Genomic DNA, 24,353 nt, shown 5'->3' with positions numbered 1-24,353 from the left:
CAAAATCCCATAATCTATCACTTAGAAACGTGATTGGGTTAACCATGAATCAAATTAGGTCCATTCAATGACTTTATGGAAAAAAACTTCCAAGTTTGATTTTATAATATTATATATTACTAAATTTTTTTCTATTTTTTTAGGTCTGAGACCAGGACTTGAACTCAGTACTCACCACGTTTGCTCACTGGTTAGCAGTCTACCAATTAAGTTATGACTCCAACCTCTGAAGTTTTCAAATATGATTTTATTATTACTTTTTCTGTGTGTCAGTTGTGGGGCTTAAACTCAGGACCTGGGCGCTGTCCCTGAGCTTTTCCACTCAAGGATAGCACTCTACCACTTTGAGCCATAATGCCACTGCTAGTTTTCTGGTGGTTAATTGAAAATAAGAGTCTCATGGACTTTCCTGCCCAGGCTGGCACTGAACTGCAATCCTCTCAGACTCTTGGACAGCTAAAACTACAGGCATGAGCCACCAGCACCTGACTTTTTAATATACTTTTACTGCCATTATTAAGGTGTTGCACAGAGGGGGTTAACATTTTATAAGTTATATAACTAGTACATTTCTTTTTTGGACAATATCACCCCTTCCTTCGCTTTCTTCCATATATTATAAAATTTTAACTATTGGTAAATAGAAGAAGTACAAAAGCTAATAGAATGCTCCAATGTCCAAAAATGTAGGAATTTGTGAATGAATATCTAAATGTACAACCTTGTGATGCACTCTATGCCAACTGGTGCTTTCCTGTCTTTGAGTTATCCATAGTAACCTAAAATACTGCTGGGTCTAGGATTGTCAGGCTGAGTCATGGAAGACAAGGCAAATGAACAACTTGAGCTCCCCCTAAATGACTTACAGGCTTTTTCAATACTATCTCCTGTATTTAAAATGATGGATAAAGCAAGGGACTAATGGCTCACACCTATAATTATAGCTACTCAGGAGGCTGAAATCTGAGGATCGAAGTTCAAAGCCAGACTCAGGCAGGAAAGTCCATGGCTCTTATCTCCAATTAACTAGCAAAAAGGCCAGAAGTGGAGTGTGACTTAAGTAGTAGAGTGCTAAGCTTTAAGCAGAAAAACTCAGGGAGAGTGTCCAGGCACTGAATTCAAGCCCCAGGCTTAACACCAAAAACTAAAAAACATAAAAAACTATGGACAATCAGAATGAAGAAACAATAGCAACAACCAAAAATAACATCAAAATCTCTCTCTTTTTTTCTTGGTGGTAGTAAGGTTTGAACTGAGACCTTCAGGCTTCCAAGACAAAAGCTCTACTATTTGAGTTTTGTTATCAATCCTTTTTTTGGCTTTTAGTCACTTATCAAGAAGGGTCTAGCATTTCTGCCCTGGGCCAGCCTCTAGACCACAATCCTCCATATGGTCTCCTGAATAGTAGAGACCACTCTACTATATACAGCTTGTTGACTTGACACAGGGTCTACTAACTTCATTGTTTGGCTGTACTTGATCTATAATTCTCCTGATCTTTGCCTCCTTATTAGTTATGAGCCATCAAAGATGTCTTTTTTTTTCATTGAAATACTTACCTTAGTTCTTTCTAAAATATCATTTCTTAAAATATATTACACATTTTTTAAATATTAAGACCAGTAAGTAAGGGAAATGTTAAAAAACTTACAACATTTTCTTTTACAACTTCTATATTCTTCTTTCACTGATACTGGATACTAAAATTTCATGCAACCAGATAACTGGGAAATTAGTAACCTAAATCTGTGACAGTTTTACAAAAGCTCTTAACAGACTGTGTAGCTCTGTCGGTAGACCCAGATTACTAAATTTGGCTCTGAGTACTCTGAAGGATTCATTTCTTCTCACAACAGAAGTAGCTTGATCATTGTAATCTGTTAACACGCAAAAGAACCAGTTTTCATGCAGAAAGAATCTAGTCTAAAGAGTAAGGGATGGAATGGAAACCAAATGCATCTTTTACACCAATTTTGTGAAAAGTAAACAAAAAAAATGTGCATCATGGTTCTGTTATTTTTCCTTAAGCCAAAAAATAGATGTGACTGCTTTGCTCCACTTCAGACTGGAGAACTACAATTGGTGTAAATGGATTTACCAGTGAAAAACACCATCAGCATTCCAAAGTTAAAATCCCAGCAACCAGCTGGATAAGAGAAAACTTTGGAAGTGTTAGATATAATCATTCAACCATTTCCTAAGTGCCTCTATGTTTTAAAACTCACCAAATTGTGCTCTTTGCATAAGTTTATTTTACTTCAATTACATTACAATGGCTTCTTAAAAAAAGCAGGAAATTATCATTATTTTTATCTATGACTCAGATACTTAAAAGTCACCAAATGATTTTAAACAAGTACAATTAACTACTGAGTTATCACAGGCAAACAGGACAGCCACCCAACTCAAACAGGCATACCAGCAGCTCAAAAGAAAGCACTAAAAATCTCAAGGGAGGGGCTGGGAAGGTGGCTCAGTGGTAGAGCGCTTGCCTTGCATGCCTGAGGCCCTGGGTTCGATTCCTCAGCACCACATAAGCAGAAAAGAAAAGCCGGAAGTGGGGCTGTGGCTCAAGTGGTAGAGCGCTAGCCTTGAGCTGAAGAGCTGAGGGACAGAGCTCAGGCCCAGAGTTCAGGCCCCACGACCGGACCCCAAAAAAAAAAAAAAAAAAAAAAAAAAAAAATCTCAAGGGAAATATCTAAGATGGTCTGAAGAACCATGGAGGCCATGCTGCATATGTAGTCTACCAAGCCATAGAATGCCCTTGGTTCCCATTTCCATATGGATATGCGACAACACAGAGTGATTAGAATTTGTAGCCTTACTGTACTTCTCTTCCTTGCACCTCTGCAGAATCTCTAAGCTTCTCTGGTGGACTGGGTGTTGGAGGAAGCTAAAACTATCCATACTTTTCAAAACTGCACATGGCGCTGTATCATCATGTCCTTAGGAAGCAAAAGGGGGAAAACGGAGAAAAGAAAAAGACATTATGTAAGCCCAAACCAAAATAAGAATAAAGACAATGCTGCCAACTATCTTAAAAGTTTATTAATAAGTCTCAATGGATAGATACTAAACGTGATTGATTTATCCAATTAACCTGAGGATATTAAAAGTCTTTTTCAGATAATTCAATGTCTTTATTACTACCAAAATGTTAAGTCATTCTTTAAAACTTCTAAAATTAAAACATTAGGGACATTTGAAAAATAATTTGCATAATTTAGCTATTTATAAAAAAATGAGTCACTGGTACTGGGTCTGAAATTTTGTTAGCATATAGTTGGCAACATTGATGAAACCCTGAAGAGAAATATACCCAAAATAATTTACCAAAAATTTTAACAGCTCTTTCACAAAACCTGCAATTAACCACACTTGTAGGAAATTCCAACAAAGTGTGTTGATCAAAGTGTGAAGAAAAGCACCAAAGAGCAAAGAAACCAAAGAAATCTGAAAATATAATGGAAGCCTCTCCTCCTCAAACCACTTCTTACAAAAATGAGACAGAAATCAGCCACCAGTGGAAAAGGGAAGAGAGCACACTCAAGTAGACCAAAGCCCCAGATTAGAATCACTTCAGCAACAGGGGAAAGAAGAGGGTTCATGTTGTATACATTTAGCAAAACAGACACAGGGTTTCCAGACTTGGGTGGAGTGATTCTTTGAGTATTATTTGCTCAGAGATCACATATAGAATTAGGAAGTAGTGTTCAAATTAGAATAGTTTTGTCTTTAAAAAAACAAAGCAGCCAGGCGCTAGTGGCTCACACCTGTAAACCTAGCTCTAGCTACTCAGAAGGCCAAGATCTGAGGATCATGGTTCAAAGCCAGCCTGGGCAGGAAAGTCTATAAGACTCTTTTTTTTTTTTTTCAGTAAGACTCTTATCTTCAATAAACCAGAAGTGCCACTGTGGCTCAAGCGGTAGAGCACTCACTCGCCTTGAGCTGAAGAGCTGAGGGATAGCGCCCAAGCCCAGAGTTCAAATCCCACGACCAACCAAAAAAAAAAAAAAGGCACATAATTTAATAATAGGGACAAATTAAGCAAAACATAAAGGAAGAACTCTAATTCCATTAGTGTACTTTACTAAAAAAAAAAAATTAGAAATGAGATTCAGTGTAAAAATCTACAAATAGTCCTCAAAACAATCACTTTACAGGTGAAACCAAAGAGGTTTACAGGGTATATTTTAATCTCACTATAATTCTATAATTCAAGTAATAAATTAAATCTACAGAATAGGCTCCTCCATCTAGCAAAGGAAATCTTATAACCAATAAATAATACTAAATGTATAGAAATAACAGGCTTTTAAAAAATGGATTGGAAATATTTTATCTGACATTAAAAAGTTAACCCTATGTCATGTATCCAGTGTAAGAACCAATAGTTGCAAATGTTCAACAGTTCAAAAAGCAATGTATTTAACCAAGTTTGCCATTATTTCATAATCAAAACACTCTTCAGTAACAAAACTCAGTTTGCATTATTACCAGTAATCCTATCCTATGCTTAAGTGTTTTACATCCATTAGTCTGATCAATATTTGATAATGAAAATATACCAACACATACCTGCACATATAAAACACATACACTTTTTTTTTTTTTTTCTGGTAGATCGTGGGGCCTGAACTCTGGGCCTGGGCGCTGTCTTTCAGCAATTCAGCTCAAGGCTAGTACTCTACCATTTGAGCCACAGCACCACTTCTGGCTTTTTTCTTTTTGTTTATGTGGTGCTGAGGAATCGAACCCAGAGCCCCATGCATGCAAGGCAAGCACTCTGCCACTGAGCCACCTTCCCAGCCTCCACATACACTTTTAATAATATGGAGTACACTCAACTCATGAGATCCAGTGTCAGAAAATGTTAAGAAGATAGAACAAAATAAAAATTATTGCTGGATACTAGTGGCTCACACCTGTAATCCTAGCTACTCAGGATGCTGAGATCTGAGGATCATGGTTAGAAGCCAATCAGGTAGGAAAGTACATAAGATTCGTCTCCACTGAACTATCAAAAAGCCACAAGTGGAGGTATGGTTCAAGTGGCAGAGCATAGCCTTGAGTGGGAAAGCAAAGAAAAGCCAGGCCCTGTGATCAAGCCCCTGTTCTTGTACAAATTAAGAAAAAAAAAATTGTGATGACATTCCTGGTGGTTGAGAGGTTAAAAAAATAATGAAGCATGACAGAATATGAGCAACTACTGCTTACCAGTTTTTCTTTGAATGTGTCTTTTCCCAGCTTCTCTGAAAGCAACCACGGCTCTGAAGAAAGCTCGAAGAACTGCCCAACGGAAAACAGCTACAGGATCAATTCCAATCATCCCAGAGATAAATGCATTCTTGCTACTTCTCAGAAGAGCTACAATGTCTGGGCGCATATGATCTGTATTTTTTTCCCGGAAATCCTATGTGAGAACAGTGCTAGTGTTATGGTGACATGTTTGAACAGTGGATAAATAAAGATGAATGGAGTACTTCTTTATTGGGTAGTGCCTAGACTAAGTATCTTCTATAAAGGGCCAGCCAAACTAAATCGATTAAATCCATCTACTGGATTCAAAACAAATGAAAATAAGAGTGAATATTGTACAATTTCATGACAGCTTGTTGAACAATGACCAAGAACATTTTCTGTAAAACCCCTTCAGATAGGGTTATTGAATAGAGTAATGACAGAAATCCAAAGGAACCAGACCAGGAAGAGCATCCCAAATGGAAGAAACATCTTGCCTGACCCATGTGGTGATAGGTGAGGCAAGCCATGTGAACAGAACACAGTGAGCACAAAGGTAAAAGGGAGGAGGAGTAGACAATAAGGCAAATAAACAGTATACTTAGCCTCTATAAGCTTGTGCCAAGACATTTTAATTTCCTTTATTCAGTGTAAAAGGAAAGCCACTAGGGCAGGGCACCAGGGGCTCATGCCTATAATCTTAGCTACTCAGGAGGCTGAGATCTGAAGATCAAGGTTCAAAACCAGTCTGGGCAGAAAACTCTGTGAGACTCTTATCTCCAATAAACTACTCAAAAAAGCCAGAAGTGGCACTGTGGACCAAGTGGTAGAGCACTTGCTTTGTGCAAGGGAATCTCAGGGATAGCACAAAGGGCCAGAGTTCAGCCCTAGAACCAGCAATAAAAAAGAAAGCTAATGGGGGGGGGGGGGGGAGAGGGGGGAATGGGAAGGATGGGAAGGGGAAACGAAAAGGAGGCAACAATGCTTGATAAGAATTGTACTTATTATCTTGCCCATGTAATTGTAACCTCTCTGTAGGGTATCTTCACAATAAAAAAAAAAAAAAAAATTAAAAAAGCCATTGGAAAGGAAATGAGAGCAGCCAACCAGAAATGAACAGGACAGACAACCAGAAAATGGGTAAGAGATTAAACCAGAAGGGATTGCAGTTCAAAGCCAGCCCCCACAGGAAAGTTCATTAGACTCTTATCTCCAATTAACCACCAAAAACGTCAGAAGTGGAACTATGTGGCTCAAGTGGTACAGCACTAGCCTTCAGCACAAAAGCTCAAAGACAGCACCCCACACCTAGAGTTCAAGCCCAGAACAACAACAAAAAACTTTCCACAGCTCCTCATAATAATTTTAATTAAAACTAAACTTGTATAGATCTAGTTCAATAGGAAAACATGAAGGCATGAGCCTTTCAGTCAGGCCTTAAAAAAAGCCACATGCCAGTGGCTTATATCTATAATCCTAGCTACTTAGGAGGTTGAAATCTGAGGATCATTCAAAGCCAGTCCAGGCAAGAAAGTCTATGAGACACTTATCTCCAATAAATTACCAAAAGAGCTGGAAGAAGAGCTGTGGCTCAAGTGGTAAAACACTAGCCTTTGAGAAAAAGAAGCTCAGGGAGAGCATCCAGGCCCTGAGTTCAAGCCCTAGTACTGAAAGGAAAAAAAAATTAAGGAAATGACTTAAAATAAATGTTATCTATTCTTTCAGACTGAAAAAGTTTGTAAGAATGGAATGATAGGTCTATCTTCAGAAAGAAACAGAGAGAAACATTACCTAAGATGGTATTGTACTGAAAAGTACAGTCTGATTTTTATTAGTATCTTTATAAAATGTCTCTAAAACTACCAAGAGGGTAACATATCAGGGACAGTGACACATTCTGCCTAAAAGCGTATGTGATGAGAAATTCACTGACCTTTACCCCATATTTTACTTTTCCAGCATAATGTTTTATTATGAAAGCAGGCTCCATCACAGTTGGAAATTCAATATAAGAATTCTCTTCATGTTGATGCTTAAATTTGTCTAGCAATGTTTGATTTGTAGCCTGTGGAAAACTAAAATTTTTAAAGGAAAAAGGAAAAAACACAAGAAAGATACCATAATTAGCACAGTATTGTAAAAAGTACATTACAATTTCATGGTCTTCTAACACACTTGGTAGTGTCCAAGTTTTCACTGCAGTCTATCATCAGATTCTCCTAGCTAAACATTGAGTATAATGAGGACTAATGCCTCTTCTTCACAGAAGAGGTGTCAGAAGATGGGATTTGCCCACTCCCACCCAGTGGGAATAAGAAGTGGTCTGAGGTAAGACAACTCAGGTCATCAAGAATTTGGCTTCAGCTATGGTACACTCTTAATACTATAAAGCTCAGAGGAAAACAAAACCCAAGTCATATGCTCTTTGGGGACAAAAAATTCCCCAAAAGGAATCATCTCTTATTCTTTAAACAGGTCCTAAAAATGCAAGTCATTTTTTGCTTGCTTTCTTCTTCACACATAGCAATTTTCTATATCTATACCAACAACTATGTACGTCTATATCCATTATTATTTTTAAAAAACACCAAGTGGATTTATAATAACTACAGTGATTTAAGGGAAAAACTGGTTGAGAACAATAAGGTTCACAGAGGACACAGAAAGCCACTGTGTTAAAGGCTGGGGAAGCTGCACACCAAGGCTAATCCTTGCTCCTTAGGTTAGTTTTCCCAGGTATTCGGACTAAAAGATAGTTTACACACAACTGGTACCCAGAAGTAGGTTCAGAAGCCTTTGGAAGTGGTCTGTGGGAAGAATTCAGAGATGAGAGATGGTTAGATGCAAAGTAGGAAGAGCTGTGCTGACTAACCAGATACTACCACAGGAGGCTCGAGAGTATGAAAGTATAAGGCAGTCATTTGAGGAGATCCTGGGGCATCGTTGTCTCCCCAGGATTCTTTTCTCCATGTCTCCATCTGTCCAGAGACTCAGAGGCAACTACCAAGGTCTGAGCAGCCACAGCAGTAGTCTGTTCCAGCAACAGACATCATCATTATCCACAGGATGTCAATTCTGCAGATATGCAGAATTCAAGAGCTATGGGACTGTGGAGGCTTCCAGAGATATCAAAGGCTGTCTGTGGAAGGGAAGGAATCCCTATACTTACCTCCTGACAGGACAATGTGTGAGCCTGGGACAGTAAAGTCAAAGCTGCAAGAGAGACCTCAAGGAAATAGAAAATGCCAGAAATATGGAATGGCCACCAAGGAAAGCCACAGGCAGCCAGCCCAGAGTGGCCATGTGACCATACCTGACAGGGAGCTGCTGATATGCCACAGATGCCAGACATGGATTACATGATTTAATGTTTGCCATGATAGGCTTCTGTTTTGCTTTGTTCTCATTCCTTTTTGGAACCTCATTCCATTTTTTGGAGGGGTGTGTATGTGTGTGTTTCCATCCATCCTAGGTCTTAAACTCGGGGCCTAAGCACTGTCACTGAGCTTTTGTTCAAGGTTTGTGCTCTACCACTTGAGCCACAGCTCCACTTCTGGCTTTGTGGTGGTTCATTGGACTTTCCTCCTTGGGCTGGCTTCACACTGAAATCCTCAGATCTAAACTTCTTTATTTTTTTTTTTTTTTTTGGGGGGGGGGGGGTCCAGTCGTGGGGCCTGAACTCTGGGCCTGGGTGCTGTCCCTCAGATCTTCAGCTCAAGGCTAGCACTCTACCACTTGAGCCACAGTGCCACTTCCGGCTTTTTTCCCCCTGCTTATGTGGTGCTGAGGAATCGAACCCAGGGCCTCATGCAAGGCAAGTGCTCTACCACTGAGCCACCTTCCCAGTCCCAGATCTAAACTTCTTGAGTAGCTAAGATGACAGATGTGAGCCACTGGCACCTAGCTTCATTTCTCTTTTGAATGGCAATATTTGCTTTGTGCCTGCCTACCATTATATGCTGGATGTTTGTATTTTCTTGGCGACTTTCTTCCTCCTACCAAGTCCCACCTCCTAATATTCTATTCCCCTATGAATCCTAATGGTTTGGTATACTGAACAATGGTGAGAAGTAATAGCAAACGTTGCCAAAACTTACCACCTGCACAGACATGGTAGATTTAATTTACCATGATATTGTGTTCTACTAAACATGAAAACTACATAAAACTCAATCCCAGGAGTGAACTAAAATGTACATATATAAATATAAATAAATGAATAAACTTAGCAGCAAAATCAGTTCAATAATGAAGTCCAGCCTATTAAACAAAAATTCATTTTTTAAAGAAATTCATAGCTGGGTGCTGGTAGCTCACACCTGTAATCCTAGCTACTCAGGAGGCTGAGATCTGAGGATCGCGGTTCAAAGCCAGCCCAGGCAGGAAAGTCCACGAGACTCTTTATCTCCAATAAACCACCAGAAAACCGGAAGTGGCGCTGTGGCTCAAAGTGGTAGAGTGCTCACCTTGAGCTGAAGAGTGCAGGGACAGTGCCCAGGCCCCGAGTTTAAGCCCCACGACTGACCAAAAAAAAAAAGAAAAAGAAAAAAAAAAGAAATTCATACAACGAAACGTGTAGCTCTTTAAAAAAAAAAAGAAAGAAGCTTGTAGCTCTTTATTTGAAAATATGATGAGATATTTAAATTTACGAAGATAAAAGAAGTCCACTAGATAATAACAAAGTAAAAAAGATTGATACTCACTTGCTCTCTTCATCCAAAAGATGGAGCAGTCCTGTTGGCTTTTTGCTAATAAGATTTATGCAACAAGTATTATCAATATAATCTATGTTGTGCCAGCTAATACCTTCAGTTCTATATTCCTCCTGGGAAAACCAAATAACAAAATAACAATTTATTCATCTTGCAGAATGTAAGAGTCATGATAACAAGTATTGAGAAGATTTTAACAAGAACTGTCTAAGCTTGTGTATGTGTGTGTGTGTGTGTGAGTGTGTGTGTGTGTGTGTGCATGCACGTGCATGCAGGAGCACATGTGTGTGTTGGTCCTGGGGCTTGAACATAAGGCCTCTCAATGTTGTCCCTGAGCTTTTTGCTCAATGCTAGTACTCTACCACTTGAACCACATCTCCATTTCTGACTTTTGTTGAGTAGTTTATTGGAGATAAGAGTGTTATAGGCTTTCCTGCCTGGGCTGGCTTCAAGCAGTAATCCTCAGATCTCAGCTTCCTGAGTAGCTAGGATTACAGGTGTGAGCCACCAGTACCTGGCTTTCTAAACTTTCTAATGTAGCTAATTACCAATCCATACAACAGAAGGATATTTTCATCTGTGCAAATCTTGATACCATGTCAGGTTTTCTTTTTTCTTTTTTCACAGGCGACCAGGAGAGGAAAAGCATGTACATACTTAGGTACTCACTTGCTCCAACTTAAAGATATGCTGATTGAAGTAGTGTTGTAAACGTTCATTAGCAAAATTAATACACAACTGTTCAAAGCTATTGTTTTCATAATCTTCAAACCCAAAAATATCAAGAACACCAATGGACAAAGTCTGTAAAAAAATAAAAAGAAAGAGAAAGAAAATTGGTTTAAGGATGAGTTTCAGTTCTCTTTACTTAGCAAACTATTTTGAGAATATTAGTAATATCTATAAATTTAAATGTGACTTATTTTAATCATTTTAAAACATGTTAATATCGATGAACTACTTAGGAAATCAAGCAGATTATTTAGGATCTGGAGTCTGGTTTGGGCTCCACTGTAAGATCAAGGCCAATCTCAACCACAAGGCAAGACCCTGTCTCAAAAACAAACAAGGTCAAGCCAGGCACCGGTGGCTCACACCTGTAATCCTAGCTACTCAGGAGGCTGAGATCTGAGGATCATGGTTCAAAGCCAGCCCCAGCAAGAAAGTCTGTAAGACTCTTTTCTCCAATAAACCACTAAAAAACCAGAAGTGGCACTGTGGCTCAAGCGGTAGAGCACTCGCCTTAAGCTGAAGAGCGCAGGGACAGCGCCCAAGCCCAGAGCTCAAGCCCCATGACCAAACCAAAAACAAAAACCAAGGCCAGTCTGGTGGCTCATACCTATAATCCTAGCTACTTAGGAGGCTGAGATCTGAAGATTGTTGTTAGAAGCCAACCTAGACAAGAAAGTCCATTAGACTCTCATCTCCAATTGACCACCAAAATGCCAGATGCAGAGCTGTGGCTCAAGTGGTAAAGTGACAACCTTGAACAAAAAAGCTCAAGTTCAAGGCCCTAAGTTCAAGTCCCAAAACCAGTGCATGCATATGGTGCATGAGCGTGCCTGCACACACATGTATACACGTGCAGAGAAAATAATAGGTTTAAAGTACTGAGTAGCTCCAAAGGATTGTAAAAAATCAATAATCAAAAAATCAAAAATCAATAATTGTTTCCTCCTAGAAATTATCTTTGGAACTTCTTCATAGATTCTTTAGGAGACAGCAAGCAAAAAGGTGACATTATCTGAAAAACGTACTCTTTACCTGACTTATCTAACTTAACCACTCAGTACATAAACTTTGTAACAATAAAAAATTTTTAAAGATAGATTCTGCTCTACTATTTGCATACAAACACCACTCCACTGCATTCTTTTTTTGTTCTTTTTGTCCTTTTAACTCATTAGGTAATCTAGACAAGTGCCATACCCATCTCCTTCTCTTTCTTGAAATACAGTTGGTATAACAATTTTGACTGAATAAAAAGGATTTTATTTTGGTGCAAAGAGATGTACTGAGACAACTGCCATAATGAATATAAAAGATTTTAAGTCTGTACTAAGAGGGATAAAGCTATGGTTCCAACATGCCTACCAAACATGAGGCCCTGAGTGCAAACCCTAGTAACATTAAAAAACACAAACTAAGAAAAAAGTCTCTCTCTCCCTTATTTGAACTGTTTGGAACTGTCCACTGTCTTATAATCTTAAAAATGTAAAATTACTTTTATATTTTTTACATTTAAGCTCTTACCTATAAAGTTAAATTGTAATTTAACTTATCAAATTGACTTTTTTTCAAGTGTATTATTTTTATTTTCCTTCTTAAGGACATAGATTTACTTAATAGACTTCATCACACAAAATGTTCCTAGTATAGACTTCTTTATCCTATCAGGAGTATAAATAGTGATACTACCCAATATGGATGTAGCAACTACACTGTTAGCAGTGTAGTTTTTTAACTATGGTACATTTAAAACATAGCCTTATACCTAGCAATTTTGCAATGAGAAATTTCTCCTAGAGAAACTGCACAAAGTAAAAGGACAGCTGCAATTAGGCATGGTAGTACATGCCTATAATCCCAAGCATTCAGGAGGGTAAGGCAGGAGGTTCTGAAGTTCCAGACCAGAATATACTACACACTGAGATCCTGTCTCAAAAAGTGAAATGAGATTAAACATATATATATGTAAATATATATGTGTGTGTGTGTGTGTGTGTGTGTGTGTGTTTATATTACAGTTATGGTTATAATGAAACAAGTGTTTTAATTAGGAAATTTATAGTACACATCATACGGTGTATTACAAATTTATTTAAGGTAATGAGGTCCAGATTCATGATGACACAAAGGATCTCAAGAGATTTTACATAAAAACAACTGCAATGACATTTATACTTTCAAAGGCAACTCTGTATATTAATGTCTTTGGCATGCAAATACATACAAAAAGGTTTGCAGTGATACACAGAACAGCTCATCTACACGGGGGAATATACAATGAAGGTAAGAGTAGTACTACTGTATATAATCCTGTGCTTGAAAATTTCACATAGTAACCAAGCTTATTGGTCAGTTTTCAAGGAAAAACATATTGTAACCTAAAATGTCTTTACCTTGGTATTGTGCTCCAAATCTTTACTATTGAGAAGTGCATGATTAATTCGAAATACTATCCAGTCAAACAGAGCACTATACAGGGACTTAGCCATGGAGTTCCTCACTGTTACGGCCTACAAAAGAAGAAAAGAATTTCATGAGTACAAAATAGTATTAGTAATAATCTAAGATACGACAATAAAATGTCTTTACTATAATTCAAAAAAAATCACTATCCTGAATTAGAAACTAATTTTGGCTCAATGTATACTTCATATATATTCTACAAGTGAATTGTTCTCTATGCACTCATTTGAGTCCAACTTTAAGAGAATACATGCTGAAATTGCTATGACACAAACAAAATGTAGGTCATTCAGTTCAAAACACTCCACCCCAGGGAGAAGACAATTCCTTCATTAAAAAATTTAAAAATGTTTTTTCTCAAGATTTCTTAGTAAGTCTTAAAGTTGCTCTAAAAAACAAAGTCTCATAATTAAAGAAAATTCACCACTTAAAAAGTATTTCAAGTCAGGCACTAGTGGCTAATATCTATAATCCTAGCTACTCAGGAGGCTGAATTCTGAAGATTGAAGTTCAAAGCCAGCTTGGGCAGGAATTAACCACCAAAAAGCCAAAAATGGAAGCTGTGGCTCAATAGTAGAGCAGTAACCTAGGAAGAAATCCTAGGTGTGCCTGACTTAATCAGTCATCATTCTTAAAGAAAGATTAGACCTTCTTCTCTTAATGAAGCATGGCATGCTTTGTGTGAGAGAAGAAAACTTAAGAAGGAATGTGGGAATGGAGGTGCAGACAGGAAAACCCTTGTCAGCAAGACAGGGGTTTTAGCTAGCTCTATGCCAGCCCAAAAATCATTCTCTAGAGTTCAGTAACAATCTCCACTCTCCTGAGTCTCCTCTTTTGTTTCTATTTTGATAATTGTCCAAACTTGGATTCTTTTCTTTTGTGTGTGTGGGCGGGGAAGAATAATGGGGCTTGAACTCAGAGTCTGGGCAGTGTCCTTAAGCTCTTTTACTCAAGAATAGTGCTCTACCAATTTGAGCCACAGTGCCACTTCCAGTTTTCTGGTGGTTAAGTAGAGGTAAGAGTTTCATTGACTATCCTGCCCAGGTTGGCTTTGAACCATGATGTTCAAATCATAGTCTCCTGAGTAGCTAGGATCATAGGTATGAGCCACTGGTGCCCAGAATAATTTGGATTCTTAATACTTTCATGATATTGCACTGTTGAGTAGTGACTTTTCAGTAGTTTTCCTATCCTTACAGTGATAAGGGTACCTATACACCTGGCAGATTGAGAATACAGATGGTATTTAGTCACAGGAATAGGTTAGGTAATCTAAAGAATAAAGAAAAGAAAAAAGACTGTGTCCTAGGATATTCTTCCTTTTAGGTCAGGAAAGAAAGAAAAAGCAAGAAAAAAGAATGGCAAAGATGTAGCCAAAAAAGAATGTAAACCAAGTATAATGAGTAATAACTGAAGAAACCACCTCAAGAAGGAATAATCAACAGAGTTCAATTCTACCTGTCATCTACCTACACAAAATAGTATAAAATTTTCAGAATGAGGGCAAGATTAAAATTCTTGAAGCCAGGCACAGTTGCTTACGCCTGTAATCTTAGTTGCTCAGAGACTAAGAATGACAATCATGGTTCAAAGCTGCCTGGGCAGACAAATGCAAACACCCAGCTTCAAATACAAACTTCTAATAATGTCCAGAACTTTGATTTCAAAGAAAGCCATACCTCTGCCAGTTTGTATGGTAAAACGAGCTTTTCTCCCACTGTTACAGTCTTCCTTGTAACTAATGCTTCAAATAACATCTCTTCTTTCACCTATAAAACAAAAAGGAAAATTCTGTGTAAGGTTTATGACAAAAAGTTGAATTATCTTATGGAAAAGTTAAATAAAGGAAAAGCCTTAAATAAGAATAGCACCACATAAGCAGAAAAAGCTGGAAGTGGCACTGTGGCTCAAGTGGTAGAGTGCTAGCCTTGAGCTGAAGAGCTGAGGGACAGCACCCAGAGTTCAGGCCCCACGACCCTCACCCTGCCAAAAAAAAAGGAAGCTCAGTAGTCCACTCACAGATAATTTCCCAAAAAAGAAAATGAAGTCAGTAAGATAGATACACAGCTATTTCTAAATTATAGTTTGCTTCCAAGATTAAGGTTTAGCTAAATAGCTAAGTGCTTGCCTAGCATATATACTGGGCCCTGGATCTAATCCTAGCATTATGGGGAAAAAAAATTTCCTCCTGATCTTAATGGAGAAACTGTTTCATCTTCAAGAATATAGAAAACACACACACATACAAAATTCAGACAATCATCATAATCACATAAGCTAGAGATAAGGACTAAAATATGAAAGAATATCTTGAATTAAAGGAGTAGTCCTAAATGTATTTATTACCATGTTTCAGTTTTTTTGGTGTTTTTTGTTGTTGTTTTGTTTTGGTTGGTTGCAGGGCCTGAACTCAGGATATGAGTGCTGTCCCTAAGCCTCTTTGTGCTCAAGGCCAGCACTCTACCACTTGAGTCACATCAACAATTTCCAGCTTTTTATTGGTTAACTGAAGGGAGCTAGGTGCCAGAGGCTCAGGCCTGTAATCCTAGCTACTCAGGAGGCTGATATCTTAGGATCAAGGTTCAAAGACAGCCTGAGCAGGAAAGTACATGAGACTCTTCTCTCCAGAAGTGGTGCTGTGGCTCAAGTGGGACTTTTCTGCCCAGGCTGGCTTCAAATTGCAATCCTTAGATCGCAGCCTCCTAAGTAGCTAGGATTACAGGTGAGAGGCACTGGCACCCAGCATTTTTTTTTTTCCCAGCATTTTTTTTTTAATGGATGCTTGTTTTTTTTTTTTTCTTTTAATGGATACTAAGTTTTAAAATAAGGACACCACTTGCTTGGTTCTCATTCCCTCTGCAAAAGCAAACACTATCAGGGTCATGACATTGTCATTTCAGTCTTGTTTCTACCTATTTGTGTGGATTAACCATAATCACACACACTGTGTTATACTGTCAAGTACCAAAAGCCTTGGGTACTTTACTGGATGTATGGATTTAAAAAAGGACCACCAGTCATAATGTCCTGCATTATCACAATACCAAATGCTTGGCAAAAATATCACCTGAAATGCCTGAATTCAAATACCATCTATGCTCTGACCTTCACGACCTTCAAAAACCACAACCTACAGACAACCACAGTTCATCTCCTAGAAGAAATTCATTCCATTGAGCGAGTTTACTTCAAACTCAAAATACTCCCTTTTCTCATGCCCCTTGTGCCAGCCAGGATGTCATTCCATTAAAGTTAATAAGCAAAGTCCAGTCACATGTAGAAAAAAAAATAAACACTGTATAGTTAAATAAATAAGAAAGAAGCATTCACTGCTCCTAAATAACACCACAACCTTATAATGGACCCAATTAGTAAACAATTAACTTCATGCTACAAAAATCTAACCTTACACACCAAGTAGAAGTAAATATTTCAATGCACAGGGAGTCAGTTTAGACATTTACTAAGGTTAAACTCCATGAAGTGGTTCATGAACCAAGGAATGAAAGATGAGTGATGTTTAATTTTTAAGTATCACAGCAACTTATTCATGGTTGCCAAAAACTGGAAACAAGCAAGACGTTCTTCAACAGGTAAATAACTACTAAACAAACTACAGTATAACCATATGAGGAAACTATTACCCAAAGATAATAAAAACAAATGCTCTGTATTAAGCCACAAAATGACATGAATCCTGGGGCTGGGAGGTTGGCTCGGTGGTAGAGTGCTTGCCTTGCATGCATGAGGCCCTGGGTTCGATTCCTTAGCACCACATAAACAGAAAAGGCTGGAAGTGGTGCTGTGGCTCAAGAGGTAGAGCACTAGCCTTGAGCTGAAGAGCTGAGGGACAGTGCCCAGGCCCAGAGTTCAGGCCCCACAACCGACAAAAAACAAAAATGACATTAATCCATTTTAAATGCATGTTCCCAAGTAACGTAAGTCAATCTGAAAATGTAAAAGATTATATGATTCTAATTATTTTACATTCCAGAAAGGACAAACTATACAGCTACTAAAAGGATCACTGGTTGTCAGTGTTGAGAGAGAGGGGTAGAATACAGTAGTATTCTATATGAGATGATGATGGTGAATACATAACAAATATAACCAATAATCTCAATAAAGGAGATGGGAGGAAAAAGTGAAGATATAAGTAATCTTGAAAATGAATGGAATTTATAGGACTAAAAGCAAAACAAGAACTATCCATAAGCATTGTACTCTCACTAAGAAAGCCATTTCCGCCGGACTCGGGTGGCTCACACCTGTAATCCTAGCTACTCAGGAGGCTGAGATCTGAGGATCATGGTTCAAAGCCAGCCCAAGCAGGAAAGTCCGTGAGACTCTTATCTCCAATAAACCACTAGAAAACCGGAAGTGGTGCTGTGGCTCAAGTGGTAGAGCACTTCCCTTGAGCTGAAGAGCACAGGGACAGCGCCCAAGCCCAGAGTTCAAGCCCCAGGACCAACCATGGGGGGGGGGGGGGGGGGGCGGGGAACCACACAGGAAAGAAACTGCTGCAAGAATACTAGCACAGGAATTGTCTTGCCATATCTGCAGAATCCAAGAAAAAGAAACAAACTAAAAAGGGAGGTAACCTGAAGACAATACCACTGGGGACTGTAATTCAAATGAGGATGCAGACAAAGACCACGCTGACCCTGAGCCTCCCCTGCCTTTGGGTACAGTCAGAGATGCCATGGTCAGGAGTGTCACATGGTGCAGTAACACTGACGATCTGGAAAGGCACTACCAACACCTGATGCTTGCTCTGGATTCCAGCAGAGTACAAAACCAGCAGCTCTGAAGTGAGACTGAACTGAATCAAGAAAAGAAAGACCTTCAGGATCAACAGAGGAAAGAGAATGAGAAGATGACTTCTGTGCAGAAAGCACTGAAAACAGAGCTGGAGCTCCACAAGCTATTGAAACAGATGTTGGTTTCAGAAAAATTTAATTTACAATCTGCCCTGACCCACATGCAGCAGGTGGCCAATAAACAAGAACTGGAGCAGGAAGGTCTTGCCAGCCACATGCTAGATTCACAGCAGAGCATCACAGAGATAGAAATGACATTATCTTGCAGCCTTCACCACACAGAAGGAAGCCATCAAGAACAACCTTAATAACATGAAGCTGCAGCTCCAGGAAAAGACCATTAGCTATGATGACCTGAAGGAAGAGAAAACCAAGCTGCAGGAGAGGCTGGAATTGCTCCTGACACAGAAGGCTAACATAATGATCAAAATTCACGAGTTACAACAAGCAATAGAGGAGCAGGAAAAGTTAGGAAGACAACTTGATAACATGAAAGAGTTGGTGACCACATTAAAGTTGGAGAGAAACAACTTTATGGAGAACTTGACAGTGTAGAGTTCCACATGGAAGGAGTAGGTCCAGCAGGTCTTGAAGCAGATGAGCCAACTGAGCCTACTTCCTACAGGAAGTAGACCTAGTTGGTGGTGATTGCAAGAATAGAGGTGCAAGTGTTAACTTTTTGTTCCAATTGCAGAAAAAAAAAACAATGGAACAGAGGCTCTGTGCCTGTCAATCTTAGCAATGTGGAGAAACACAAGTTGGAGGTCATAGTCCAAGACAACTGGGGCATAAAGTAAGACCCCCCCCTGTAAAAACAGCCAATCCAAAAAAAGGTTGGATATGTGATAAAGCAACTGCTTAGCAAGCACACATTCAGGGGAGGAGGAAGGGAGAGGAGGGAGGTATACAGCCAGGAACATGTAGCTACATCTGTAATCCTAGTTATTTGGAAAGAACATCCTTACTTCTCAACCAGGAGCTGAGCACAATAACATGAACTAAATAACATGAACCAACTATAACAGGAAGCCCAAAATAGACAAGAGATATATAAACAGCTACAGTGGGAAGCCCAGGTCTATAACCTGGACAAGGCAAGAAGCAAGAGCAGGAAGGAGAGGTGCTGGAGGTATGGCTCTGTAGAAACTCACCTGCTTAGTGAACAGGAGGGCCCTGAATTCAAACCCCAGAACTTCCCCAAAAAGTTAATAAAATCATTATTTTAAAAAGTTATTAACCGGGGCTGGGAAGGTGGCTCAGTGGAGCTCTTGCCTTGCATGCATGAGGCCCTGGGTTGGATTCCTCAGCACCATATAAGCAAAAAGAAAAAAGCTGGAAGTGGCGCTGTGGCTCAAGTGGTAGAGCGCTAGCCTTGAGATGAAGAGCTGAGGGACAGCGCCCAGGCCCAGAGTTCAGGCCCCATGACCGGACCCAAAAAAAAAAAAAAAGTTATTAACCAACTAAAATATTTAACAAAATAAAAAAATAAGAATTTGGGCTGAAGGTGGCTCAGTGGTAGAGCACTTGCCTTGCATGCCTGAGGCCCTGGGTTCGATTCCCCAGCACCACATAAGCAAAAAGAAAAGAGCCAGAAGTGGTGCAATGGCTCAAGTGGTAGAGGGCTAGCCTTGAGCTGAAGAGTTGAGGGACAGCGCCCAGGCCCAGAATTCAGGCCCCACACCAGGACCTCCCCCCCCAAAAAAAAGAAGTTAACCAGTATTTAAAATTACAACAAAATGTAATCACTCACTTCTAATAATTCCGAGACAATAGGCAACACTTGAGGGTTGCAGATATCGATGGAGTCATCACGGTACGTCCTCTTCTTATAGCAGATATCACCCAGATGTAGTATTGCTGAGAGGAGAGAGAAAATCCTGTGGAAACAAAAGCACAAGTGACACCATGCACTTCATTCCAAAATTCTAGCTAGCAAAAACCTAGCTAGCAAGACTCTATTCTCCCTCAAAAAGAAAAATAATTTCTAAAGAATTATTTTCTTGCCAGGAGCTGGTGGCTCACACCTATAATCCTAGCTACACCAGAGGCTGAGATCTGAGGATTGCAGTTCAAAGCCAAGCTGGGCAGCAAAATCCGTGAAGACTTTTATCTCCAATTAACCACCAGAAAACCAGAAGTGACGCTGTGGTTCAAGTGGTAGAGAGCTAGCCTTGAGCTGAAGAACACAGGAACAGCGCCCAAACCAAGAGTTCAAGCCCCACGATCAACAAAAAAAAAAAAAAAAAAGAATAATTTTTTTCTCAGCTGGGCACCAGTGGTTCAGGCCTATAATCCTAGCTACTTAGAAAGCCTGGTCAGGAAAGCCCTTAAGACTCTTATCGCCAATTAACCACCAGAAAACTGGCAGTGACACTGTGGGCTCAAGTGATACAGTGCTCAGCTTGAGCTGAAGCGCTCAGGGACAGCACTCAGGCCAGATTCAAGCCCCACAAGCAACAACAACAATAACAAGAAGAGGGAGGGAGGGAGGGAGGGAGGGAGGGAGGGAGGGAGGGAGGGAGAGAGAGAGAGAAAGAAAAAGAAAAAAAGAAAGAAAGAATTCATTTCTCTGAGATTCAAGATTGTATCTTTAATCTTAGTGTGGTTTACTTTAAATATAATTTACTTTTTTTTTTTTAATATTTTTTATTTTTGGGTCGGTTGTGGGGCCTGTACTCTGGGCCTGGGCGCTGTCCCTCAGCTCTTCAGCTCAAGGCTAGCACTCTACCACTTGAGCCACAGCACCATTTCCGGCTTTTTTCTTTTTGCTTATATGGTGCTGAGGAATTGAACCCAGGGCTTCAAGCACACAAGGCAAGTGCTCTACCACTGAGCCACCTTCCCAGCCCTAATTTACTACTTTTATCATGAACTTTTTACATTTGAATTTTGCTTTTATTTTCACAAATACTTTATTTGTGCCAGTACTGACGTTTGAACTAGAGGCCTTGAGCTTCTTACCTCTTGAGCCACACCCCTAGCTCAGCCTGGTTAACTAAAGAGGAAGACTGTTAAGACTTTTCTGCCTAGGCTGGCTTTGAACCCAGATCCTCAGATTTCAGCCTCCTCTGTGGTTAGCATGACAGGTATGAGCCACCAGAGCCCAGCTACAGTAAAGAATTTTTTTTAACACAACAGTACACACATATGTTAAATATTCAAAGGGAATATGTGCCTAGGCCTTGATACAATTTAAGAGATCAGTGATACAAAAAAATGAAGACCTATAAAATTAGTGGTGTAAAGTCACAGTGTTTAAAGGAATGTCCATGGTTAGGCTTCGGGGACACCATGAATTCCAAGTCATAGATGTAAATATTTGTGGATATACAAAAAGATTTCCAGCTTTCATCAGACTTTCAAGAACTGATGACCAAAAAACTCAAGCCAGAGGTCGGTGGCTCCCAGGGCTCCCACCTGTAATACTAGCTACTCAGGCTGAAATCTGAGGATCATGTCCCCCAGCCAGGGCAGAAAACTCCTCATGAGACTCTTATCTCCAATTAACCCCTCAAAAACCGGAAGTGGCATTATGGCTCCAAGTGGTAGAATGCTAGCCTTGTGTAAAAGAGCTCAGGGATAGTGCCCAGGCCCTGAGTTCAAGCCCCACTACCAACTACAACAAAAAAGAAACCTCAAAACAACACTTAAGATTGTTGAGTGTTGAAACAGATAAGGAATCCTACTAGAGATAAAATAATATAATAAACTCACTGTCTTCTCGTCTTGGGAAGAAATCCTACCATTTCCATGGCCAACTGTAAGCGTTCAAAGTCATGCCGCAAATCTTCTCCCTCCACTGTAAAGCAATCCTGCTTAAGATAAAAAGTGAGAAAATCAAGATTGCCTGTTAGAAAGTAATGTGAGATTGAAGGGCTGACATTAATCAAGACACAAAACCTGACCTCTAGAATTGAAACTCCTTTGTACTTAAGAAAAATAAATATTGAAAATGTTTAAATATGGGCTATTCATATTTTTAAGATAAGTAGATGAAAGTATAAATGCCAAATAAATGTGGTAGTAGTATATTTAGACAGAATCAGACTCAAGAGACATCATATTACAGGTATGTGAACCAAGTATACCTACCAAAATACCTTTTGTTTTCTCTAACACAAGAATCACCAACACCAGGATCTCATAAGTAACTTAAGAATCTAGCAGTACTAATAAAACATGCAGATACCAAGTTTCATTTTAAGTATTTTAGGATAATTTTGGAGATTTGAAGCATTAACAATATAATTCCACAAGCAAATGTTTTTTATTCATCAAATAGTGAACAAGTAACTAACCAAATGCAAGGCACTTCAGTAAATTCTGGAGACATTAAAAAAAATTCTAAAAGGCAGAAATACTGGTAAAAAGTAGATCCTAGTTTTATTTAAGTAAAGCAACTTACGTTATTAGTTGTTCTCCATATAGAAATACCTCCTAATCAAATAGTAACATGGAAATCAAGACAAGAAGCCTAAGAGTCCTCAAATACACAAGTCATTGAGTTAGTAAAAACACAGACAACCATATTTAAAACAGTACTGTCAAGCTGGGCACTAGTGGCTCATGCCTGTAACCCTAGCTACTCTGAAGGCTGAGATGTGACAACCACAGTTCAAAGCCAGCCTAAGTAGGAAAGTACATGAGACTCTTATCTCCAATTGACCACCAGAAAACTGGAAGTGGCACTGTGGCTCAAGGTGGTAGAGCTTTAGCCTTGAGTAAAAAGGGCTCGCACCCAGGCCCCAAGTTCAAGCTCTATGGTCAACAAAGAAATAAAAAAATAAAACAGAACTTTCTTAGTGTAACCCCTGGATTTCATTTCTTCAAACAGACAAAGAGTAACATTATGAGAATAAATCTTTAAATTCATTTACCGTATATTCTCACACTCAATACTTTATACTTACTATCAAAAACCACATACTTTTGTTAACTTTTTTACTGCCTAATTTCTAGGAAATAGATCAATTATTTAGTAAACACAAGACTACTACCTGTCTTATTCACTGCAGAGCATAAGCACCAACTCAGTACCAAGACTATGTGAAGAATTACTGAAGAAAATACATATTCATCAAGTTCCTGAATAACACATTAATATTAGACCTGTATAAAAATCCTTCATGAGGGCTGGGAAGGTGACTCAGTGGTAGAGTGCTAGCCTAGCATGCATGAAGCCCTGGGTTCAATTCCTCAGTGTCACATAAGCAGAAAAAGGCAGAAGTGGCACTGTGGCTCAAGTGGTAGAGCACCAGCCTTGAGCAGAAGAAGATCAGGGACAGTGAACTTTACAACTTGGGAGGGGGGGGGGGTTGGTAGGGAAGTAGGGGGAGAAATAGGAGAAAATGAGGGAAAAGAAATGTACTCAAAAAGAAATGTACTCATGACCTAACTGATATAACTGTAACCCCTCTGTACCCCACCTCTACAATAAATTTTTTTTTAAATCCTTCTTGAGAAATAAAGTAGTTACTTACTTTCCAAAAAAGTATTTCTCACCAGAAGCCAGCTAGCTACTCAGAAAACTGAAATGTGAGGATCACAAGACAACAATTAAGCACCAAAAAAGCCTGAAGTGGACCTGTGGCTTAAGTAGCAGAACACTAGCCTTGAGCAAAAAAGCTCAGGGACAGTGTCCAAGCTGAGTTCAAGCACCAGGGTGGGCACAAAACAAAAAAAAACTACTTATCAAATATTTACCATGTACCAAAAAAAATACCTGTTTTAAGCACTCTGAGTCAACAAGTACAGCTAAACATAAAGTTTAAAATTACACCTTGTTTTAGAATGTTATTAACAATATTTTTATTTGCTTAATGAAGAGGTATACATGTACAGACTAAAATTTTTAATTTACTACAAAAAAATTTCCCCTGAGAACACATGCATCTAATATTCTGATCATAAATTTTGTGGAAACAATCTTAAGACTTGCTACAGATATATCAATGCAGTGGGAAAAATACACATATTTTTTATGTATATGTGAAAAAGACACAATGAAATTCCTTTCTAGAAAATTGTAAGCGTTAAGAAGAGAGTTGGGTAAGGGGAGATAAGAGAGAGTAATGGAAGGAGTAAATAAGATCCAAGTATATTCTTATGTATATATAGAAATATCACAACGAAACCTCTCACTTTGGACAATTAACCTAAAAAAAATTTATGTGTCAGTCTTGGGTTTGAACTCTGGTCCTGGGTGCTGTCCCTGAGCTTTTTTACCCAAGGTCAGCACTCTATCACCTGAGCTATAGCTCTACTTCTGGTTCTTTTGGTACTTAATTAGAAATAAGAGTTTTCACAGACTTTCCTGTCTAGGCTGACTTCAGAGATCCTCAGAGCGCAGCCTCCTGAGTAACTATAGGCATGAACAACCAGCACCTGG

General features: G+C 39.1%; 1 protein-coding gene across 8 annotated transcripts in view; it reads right to left on the bottom strand.

The window, feature by feature from the left end:
- Myo9a (myosin IXA) overlaps window positions 1–24,353 on the bottom strand; it is a 142,427-nt gene that overhangs the window by 79,223 nt on the left and 38,851 nt on the right. For 6 of the 8 annotated variants that reach the window (XM_042697446.1, XM_042697447.1, XM_042697452.1 and 3 more), the window contains 9 exons: window positions 21,680–21,777; window positions 19,716–19,842; window positions 14,825–14,914; window positions 13,076–13,192; window positions 10,623–10,757; window positions 9,945–10,066; window positions 7,175–7,316; window positions 5,218–5,413; window positions 2,826–2,945 (listed from right to left, as the gene is read on the bottom strand). In XM_042697446.1, the coding sequence (XP_042553380.1) occupies window positions 2,826–2,945; window positions 5,218–5,413; window positions 7,175–7,316; window positions 9,945–10,066; window positions 10,623–10,757; window positions 13,076–13,192; window positions 14,825–14,914; window positions 19,716–19,842; window positions 21,680–21,777 (1,147 nt within the window). Of the gene's footprint in view, window positions 1–2,825; window positions 2,946–5,217; window positions 5,414–7,174; window positions 7,317–9,944; window positions 10,067–10,622; window positions 10,758–13,075; window positions 13,193–14,824; window positions 14,915–19,715; window positions 19,843–21,679; window positions 21,781–24,353 lie in introns of all 8 variants that reach the window. The other 2 variants (XM_042697449.1, XM_042697451.1) reach the window with 2 other exon arrangements.

Source organism: Dipodomys spectabilis, unplaced genomic scaffold, assembly GCF_019054845.1.
Source record: "Dipodomys spectabilis isolate Male_0828 unplaced genomic scaffold, ASM1905484v1 ptg000219l, whole genome shotgun sequence".
Classification (NCBI taxonomy): Eukaryota; Metazoa; Chordata; class Mammalia; order Rodentia; family Heteromyidae; genus Dipodomys; species Dipodomys spectabilis.
Note: the sequence above shows the minus strand (reverse complement) of the source record. Positions and strands in the feature narration are given on the sequence as shown.